General features: G+C 40.0%; 1 protein-coding gene across 1 annotated transcript; it reads right to left on the minus strand.

Annotated features, from left to right (window-relative positions):
* Window positions 1-516: 516 nt before the first annotated feature.
* Window positions 517-5952, minus strand: CMTM3 (CKLF-like MARVEL transmembrane domain containing 3). The gene is made up of 4 exons (XM_009586155.1): window positions 5800-5952; window positions 3880-3975; window positions 2473-2590; window positions 517-747 (listed from the first exon to the last, which is right to left on the minus strand). The coding sequence occupies exons 1-4, from the start codon at window positions 5899-5901 to the stop codon at window positions 719-721; spliced, it is 345 nt and encodes a 114-aa protein (XP_009584450.1). The 5' UTR covers window positions 5902-5952; the 3' UTR covers window positions 517-718.
* Window positions 5953-8450: the final 2498 nt, after the last annotated feature.

Raw genomic sequence — 8450 nt, forward strand, 5'->3', positions numbered from 1 at the left:
GTGAAATTGCAGAAGATGGGATGTGACCCCATCCAAGCAGCTTAAAAAGGTGATACTGAATATTTGATGAGCCAGCTACCCTGTGGCACAATCATACTTTGAGGTTTGTTCTTGCTGCAGATTTCCAGTTGTCACTTTTTCTTGTTGCAGATAGGCAGTAGATATAAATGTATTGAAATCAACATTAACTATAATCTATGCCTTCAGTGCTTGAGATAGTGGAATATTCAGACTTCAGATAAAGAAATGCTGTTAGTTAGTCAAGAAGAAAAAAAATAAAGTAGAGGCATTCTGACCCCCTCTTCTTTGGCACAGCAAGAAGTATAAAAGCTATAAGTGTTAAAAGATTTGGAATTAAGAAAGCGTATTAAAAGCTCCGCTTATACGTTTAAAATACTATGTTCCCGTTTACTCAGTGCATTGTAGTGCTGAGTAAGGAGGGGCAACGGAGAATTGAGATACGTTGTTTGGATACAGACCTCTCTGGCAGGTTTAACTACTGTAAAATCCGTAGTTCTGACGGAGTGTCTAATGGCATTGGGAATAGCTGTCTTTTCCACATCACTGCCCTGTCTGTGCTTTGGTGATTCCGTAAACAGTGAGGTGGAAAGAGGATACTGAGGCTGAAATAAGGGAGATAATTTCAATCGGCAGTGCATTCAGCAAAGAGGAAAGTGCTTGATCATCTTCCCTTCACACTTGGTTGGTGTTCGGTTCTTCAGTCAGAGTCAGAATCTGAGTCCTCGTCTGAAATTTAAAACAAGAAACAACAGTGAAAATGAAAACTGGAAATCTCCGTGTCAGCTTTAGCTCTTGCTGGGAGAGACGCTGCCCTTCGGCAGGTGTCTGCTTCAAATGACATGGCGTATTTAGGGAAGGGCTTGTAAAATGACAGTTCTAACATGATGGAGCTTTAAATGGTGTTTCAAAGGACTTGAGAAATGCTGCTGAGAGGCACTTAGACCACTACGAGGTAGATAACAGTTCAGATGAAGGAAGTTGCAGAGATAGTATTGTTAGCATGACTGCCAAGAGGAAGTCTGCTGAGGACATGCTTCCTGTACTACAATGTTGCTGTTTGCTGTGGGTCACGGTTACGCACTGCCAGTTAAACGTATCTGAAAACCAAAAGCTTTAAGATGTTAAGAAATCCCAATAGGCGTACAGAGGTACATCTTGCCCAAGCTCGAGACTCGGCTTGCAAGGAAGCAAGGGATTTCTGGCCTCAGCAGTTGAGAGCGACAGCATGAATGTGAGTTTGGTGCTGGAGGAACAGAACGGCAGGGCAGAGCCCTTCTCGCATGGTCAAATCATTGACACAAAGCTGCATGACTGCGTATTTGTAAGTTTATGTATTTCTCTCTCCGTCTCCAGGGAAATTAGGTCTAATCTTCAGCCTAATTTTGCACCCTTGTCACCTGATCTTCTTCTGAGGTCAGTTCAGTTTGTGGGGACAAAGTTTTTAGTCTAACAGTCTGTTTCCTATGATCTGTTCCTTTAATTCTTCTTTTCCTTGTCTCTCTTTTTGGCCTAAAGTTTGCAAAACATTTAACAGTCTACTAAAATACCTAGAAAAGACTGTTAGCATTACTATATACCTTCTAGGATTCTGGACATGTCTTGGGTGTTTGTTTTTGAAGGTTTTTGTGGGTTTTGGTTTTGTGTGGGGTGTTTTCTGGGGGTTTGGGATTTTTTGTTTGGTTTTAAGTGTGGTACAGTCTTTTTCATCTGTGTGGGTGCAACGAGTAGTATCACAGGGGCATGATGCGTGATTTGGGCTCCTGGGTACTGCGAAATAGCTACTTGTGTCCTAATTTGACTTGAAATGGGTTTGAACTCCCAACAGTGGGTCCCTCTTTTCATCTTTGTCTAAGTGGTCTGTCTGATTTGAGGTACCTCCTGTACCTCCTATAATGGAAAGAAATTTGATAACAATCATCTTAATTAATTTTATGCTGTGTGGCCCTTGGATTTCAAGGCCATTTGCCCACACAATGGGCACAGCTTGACCCTGAATAAGAGGTAATCATGATAAAGAGATGATAAAGAGAAAAGCACTACTGGACATAAAAAACTGGACGAATGGATGTTAATTATTGAGTTATAAAAAAAAAAAAGGTAGGTGTTTATTTTTAAAGTAAGACATCTTGATGGGAGAAAAAAAGTCTGTGCTGCACAATGATTTCTGTAATTGGATTTGGGGCCTTTTAAAGTTAGATGGCGCAAAACTCTTGAGAAACTTCACATTCCGGGCTTGCTAGTTATCTTTATAAATCACTGAAATTCCAGGTGTTGTCTTTTAAGACTAAGCAGCTTCATAATTCAGCATAGTTGTGGCATACAAAACCAAGGTAGCCAAGAATAGAAACTCTTATTACTAAGTGAGTCCTCTTGCTCCCCTGTGAAGGGTGAAATGGAGAAGAAAATCTCACGTTACATGCTCGTTTAACCAAAACAGGGAATTTTACCTACCTTCTGACTTGCGCCCTTCAGGGGAATCAGAACTGCCTTGCTTGAGAAAAGTAACCAGATCATTGAAGGTTATGTAGAAATCAATGGCGTACACTATTGTGGCTATAAATCCAAACACCTAAAATGGCAAAATAATACTCTCTTTAACAACAGTTCACGTCCATTAATGACAAACCAAAATAAGCCTAACCGACACAAGAAAAATTCTTAAAGAAAACTTGGCCTTGATTTTTTTGGCCTGTGCCTTTCTAAGAAGACAGGGAAGGGAAATGTCTCGTGACCCACTGGCATCAACTAAATTACAGCTAATTTGGGAGCCTAAGTAGTGATCCCTGCAGTTGCACTATCAGATGCGTCCTTAGCCAGGACATCCCAGGCTACATCCCTCGCTGGCTCTGGGCATGTTCTGAGCATCAGCATTGCCCTGTGCCAGGAGCTACAGGAGAACGTAACCTGCACCTCCACCATCCCAAGGCATTTCTTTGCCACCAAGAAATTGCCTCGATTTCTCTGGAAGTAATTTTTTACTGGTTTGCAAGGAGACATGTCTATTGCAGAGTGAACTAGATCGAGATAAAATGATTCTGAAGTTGCCTATTTTGTGTCAAAGCAGCAGCAGTGTGGCAAGAACAGGCTGTTTTTCAGTCTGAGAAACTAGGGTAAATGCTATGTTGCATTGCTCCATGTCTAAACGGAGTGACAGATTATAACAAGGTCTTTGTTTTGAAATGGTGTATGACTTGGGATGGTTCAGTAAGGGTTGCTGGCTAGCGCTACTGGGTATTGTTCTTCCCTATCTTTTAAAATTATTTTGCAGATTTTATTTATGTTGCATACATTATTGATGCTTAGAGTCAAGTTACAGATGGAGAGGCTGTATCTTATTTCTGAACACAAAATGCTGACAACGAAGGGTCTCTCCTGGGCAGTCCATGTACTGGAGGGTAAAATGACACTGCTCTTGTTTCAACTCATCTAAGTAAAATTAAGCAGTAAGGGCAGGAGGTTGAAATTACTTAATTTAGACTGTCTTTAGTAGGTACAGGTTCGATTTCTTCTTTTTTTTTTTTTTTAATTATTATTCCCTCCATTCAAGGATCTTGATGTTCTTTACAGGAGCATCTTCCCTGTACAGCTGGTGAAATTGAAAAGCAGAATAGGTGCCTTCCCTAAGCAGTACAGTTAACACTGAGCAGCACTATTAGGGTGAAAAAACTATTCATTGATTCAAAACCTGTTTTTCTAAATAACTGACCATTTCTTTCTTGCTTTAGGCAAATCTAATTCTCAGTTAGTTAATTGAAGAAACTTCTGCTACTTGCAATGGGGTCAAAATTGAATTGTTTCTAAAGTACGTCCATATGCAGTTCACCAAAATACCTAAGTTGAAAGCTCACGTCTACTTACTCCTGCTGCTTTAGATGCTCCGTCATTATATTTTGAGACAGCAGCAATTGAAATGGCAAAGTAAATAATGGCAGCAGTGACGCACCGCAAGAAATCCTGTAAAATAAGCAATGTTGCATTCTCAGATTAGTCATGTAATTCCAACATACAAACTCCTCTAAAAATGATTTCAGAAATTACCATTAAAAACCTTTGTTGTTGCATCAGTGGACTTGCCTGATGCTGGAGTGTGGCTACAGCCTGGTGTTTTGTAGGGGATGAATTGCTCATCTGGGAAATATTTTTAAATGCGGGATGACCAGAATCTTGGCATTAGCTTCTATTCTTACAGATGTTGGTATAAATCCTACTTTTAACATGCGTGTGTCAGGCAAACCTTCCTTCAGGCTGAGAAGGGCTACCTTTCTGTGACGTTTAACTTGGAGCGCAGCAAGGGCTAATGGAAGAATCATTTGAAATTATTAGAAAGTCTCATCTTTAAGCAGAACTCCTGCAGTACCAAAGGCTCTGGAGGAGCGTACCAGCGTCCGTGGGGAACAGGCGTCTGCTTGTTTCTATACAGAAGTAGGCCTATCTGTAGGAACTCCTCATTTAGGAACTAACCACTTTGTTCAGTGTTTAAAACTGTGATTTATACTTAGTATGTACACTTGTAACTCCAGCAGCTAGCCTGAAGTGAACATACCGATTGCTATCACTGAAATACGTGCTTCTGTGGCTGAGACACTAGCTCTGCAGGGCAGGGGCCGTGCCCTATAATACAAGCAGTGATGTGCTGGAGCAACAGTGTCTCTGAACTGTATATTAAATAAAGAGCTGTGATTCCCAGGGCATGTGTAAATCTTGTGAGCTGGAATAATGGTATCTTGACCTCTGTTCACCATTAGATCTTCTGCCTTTTCAGAACAGATGGATGAATAAAACACAAATCCTACAAGAAACTTGACTCCTCTGAAATCAGGACAAGGTCAATTATCTACATTCTGTGGCTGGAGTATATTATGATAATGGCCATAATAAACATACAAGTGCTTTTTTTGTCTTAGTTCTGGAATCAGATGCATGTAGAAAATGATGGAACTGAGATTGCCATCTGAAAACCATGCACACTGTCATAGTCAAAGTCACTGCTATTGTTTTATCCACCAGTGGCCTTGCTAATGTTATTTTTATACACTGAGAACTCTAATTCAAATCTCGCTATGACGAACTATTGCAAAACTGTACCAAAAGAGAATCCAAATCGATTGGAGTAGCATTTTTTGAAGTATTTGCACTGCTAGACAAACGCTCCCTTGACAATGTATGTTTGAAGCAACAGAGACATCCAGTGGCCAGTGCGCAGCAATCACCTGCAGCTACGATCCTGGAAACTCCCCAGTATCAGCCAGTGGTTTCCTTCGTGTGAATGGGCATCTGCTGGCCAGAGTCGCAGGGCTTCCCCCCTTGACAAAAGTAGCTGTCAGTTTGTTTGCATGTCAGTATGACTCTGCATCTCAACAGCACTTACCTGAGAATTTGTAAACATTTTAGTAAAGTATATGCATTACTATATAGCATGCCTCAGTTTCCCCATTTGTAAGGGTGGCAATATCAAGGAGACCCCAGCAGTGGTCAGACTTAGTTAGGGTGATGTTGCCTGCTTCTGAAGATCCAGCCTTAAGCCATTTGCCTGGAATCGGGCATAAATTCTGTGCTTTAATAAAACCATGCTTTGTGTCAGCACAGATAAAGCTATAGTATGTAGTATACCATAGTTTAAAGAATGCTTTGGGACCTTTTATATGAGAGGCAATATGGACAGGTTTCTAATAAGGGGATGAAGTTGTTAGCAGTCAGCGTAAACTCCCATATAGTCCTTTTTACTCATGTTATACTGTACAATTAAATCTGTATTTTTGTATTGCACATTTCACTTACTGTCAAAGGCCAGTAGAGTCCTTTAAACTTCTCATTAAGTTTGGAGGCATAGGCAACAAAAAGAAACAGTGCCAGCAGAAACTCCAGGAGTGGTGCCATCATGAAAGAGGCAGCTAGAGATGCAATGTAGCAGATAAAGATGATAAATGACAGTACCTAGAGTAAAGGGAAAACACAAGTTATTCGCAGAGCCTCAGGCAGCTGAGCAGCTTTGAAGAGTTACTCTCCCTGCGTATTTCTGTCAGTGCTGCTGGTGATGGCGTATCTTGCTTCCTACTTTTTTTTTTTTCTTTCTTGGACCAAATGAATTTTCTTGTTTGGCACGGAATAAGTCTAAAGTAATGGCATTTGAAATGTGAAATCGACTTTCCAGGGAGCTCGGTGGATTTGCACCTCTCCGAGTCAGTAATTTGCTCTGGATTGTAAACAGTTCTGACAACATAATTCTGAAAATAGAGTGGGGCATTGCCAAGCAAACAGAGCTTTAAGCTTTCAACCGTGACAGTTCTCATTTGAAATCCAAATCATTGCTCTGATAGCCCAAAGCAACTCAGCATTTATAATCTTCTTAGAGTTGAAAGAAAAAAGTCTGCTGTTGATGGATAGAAAAGAGCTGAGAATTAATTGTTCTGTGATTTCTGGAAGTCTCTGGTTCTAGTTTTCCAGTGTAGGCAGCTGTTTTAGAGAGTAATAGGATAGACAACTTCCATAGACTTGTTTTATCTCCATGATGTTTCCTAACTCTACAAAATAATAAAAATGGCATTTGTTTTCCCATTCAATTAAAATACCTTTAGAATATAGTTTATGGCTCAAAATAGAAAGTTTCACAATGGGAAAATGCTAAAGAAAATGCATTTTCACCAGACTACCAAAGTGCTGTGCTACACTGCTGAACTTTCACTACTGTATTTGTGAAAGTGGGAGGTGAGGGAACCGTGGGGAAACTTAATGAAAATTTCAAATGATGTACTGGGAGTTGGTCACCTCCAAGAAGAGGCTCCAGCCCTACTGCTCTGGTGGCTCGTGTGGTAACTGGTTGCTGTTTTCTTCAAATTAGGTTAAAAAAAAATATAGCTAGCATACTGAATAAAACATTTTCTGCAAGTGTGAGTATTATCTGCTAGTTTACACCTGAGCTGCTCTATTCAGCCTTTCCTCGTGGAGACAAATCTCTGCCTTAGCAATGCTCAAAGATGCTTTTGGTCAACATAGCAGTAGGTACTGTTTGAGCATTAGATTACAAAGATTTTTTTGAACTTCTAAATTCTAGATTGGGACACTGACATTCTCACTCATATAATACTGAAAATAGATGTATTTTTTTCCCCCAGATGGCACATCTGAAGGCAGATGTGGCTTCTTGAAAAGCATAAATGTTTGGACTGTGATGATCAATGCATCTGCCTCATTAAATTTCAGATCTATGGATTTATTTGCTTGCTGCTACCATGGGATCCTGGGAACCACCTGTACCTCAGAAAAGTCATTACTACACTTGAACAATAAGGCTCCTATAATTAATTATTAATTCATAATTACTCCTATGAGAGGTCAGTCAACTCTCCAGTACATGTATCAAAAGAGCCCATTTAGGTTTAGGGGGCAACTAAGCAGTTCAATCCTGTTGAAATAATTTCTTAATTGAATTAATTAACAAGCCCTTTATTCTAAGCCTGGTTTTGGGGGAGAGCAGTCAGTTCTTGACCAGGATGCTAATAACTGGAGTATATTGTTTTGATCCATTAGGACTAGGAGGTGAAGTTTGAGGAGATGTGACATTTTTAGTAAGGTACTGTATTTATCTTACAATGCCTATGCATTGTTCTTGTTTCATTGGGTTGTAAGAAACTGATCTGGTATAATATATAGAGTTCATTTCTGCATCTGTTACCTGTTAATATTTGGCCTATTTGTCATTTTTTATCTCATTATTATTTGCTTATTGCTTACATAGCCTATTTGCAGGTTTTTCTAGAGTTTTCATATAGCAGAGGGTACTCATTCAATGTATTCAATGTATTCAATGTATTCACCCCCACCTTAATGTGGTATTTTATTTCTGGGAATGAAAAGTGGTACTCATGGTTTGAAGAGAAGTGGATGTAACAGAACTTGAAAATTGCTGAGAGGAGAGAGCACTTCTTCCTCCTTCCTATCACACCGTCTATTCCCTTCCACCCCCACGGAATAAACCCAGAAAGGACTGGACTTTAACTTCGTGAATCTGCTTCACTTGCATTTGTGGAACATAATTTAGACATGGTTTCACGTTTTCTTGGTTTAAAAAGAAATCACTATGTAGCTAGGACATTTTTTCTTTCTTGTTCTGGTGTTTAAAAAAAAATCTCTTCCTTTTTCTGGTTAAAGGAAAACATGTGATAACTGAGATGTTGAGACAGAGAAGTACGCAGGGACGGACAGCAGCAGGGAGGAGACGCGTGTGGGATAGGTCCCACCGACCAACCCCCTTTCAATAGCAGAATGTTAGACCTGAACTAACCTTGGTAGATCTCTTATGAAAGAATTAAATGCAGTGTTAAATAATACATCATACTACAGCAGCGAGGGGAGGTGGAAAGGCAAATTTCAGATACGTCAGCTGATGATGCACAGAAGAGAGAACTTAATGCCTTCTTTGCCTCAGTCTT

The sequence above is a fragment of the Fulmarus glacialis genome, unplaced genomic scaffold, assembly GCF_000690835.1.
Source record: "Fulmarus glacialis isolate BGI_N327 unplaced genomic scaffold, ASM69083v1 Scaffold33699, whole genome shotgun sequence".
Lineage (NCBI taxonomy): Eukaryota > Metazoa > Chordata > Aves > Procellariiformes > Procellariidae > Fulmarus > Fulmarus glacialis.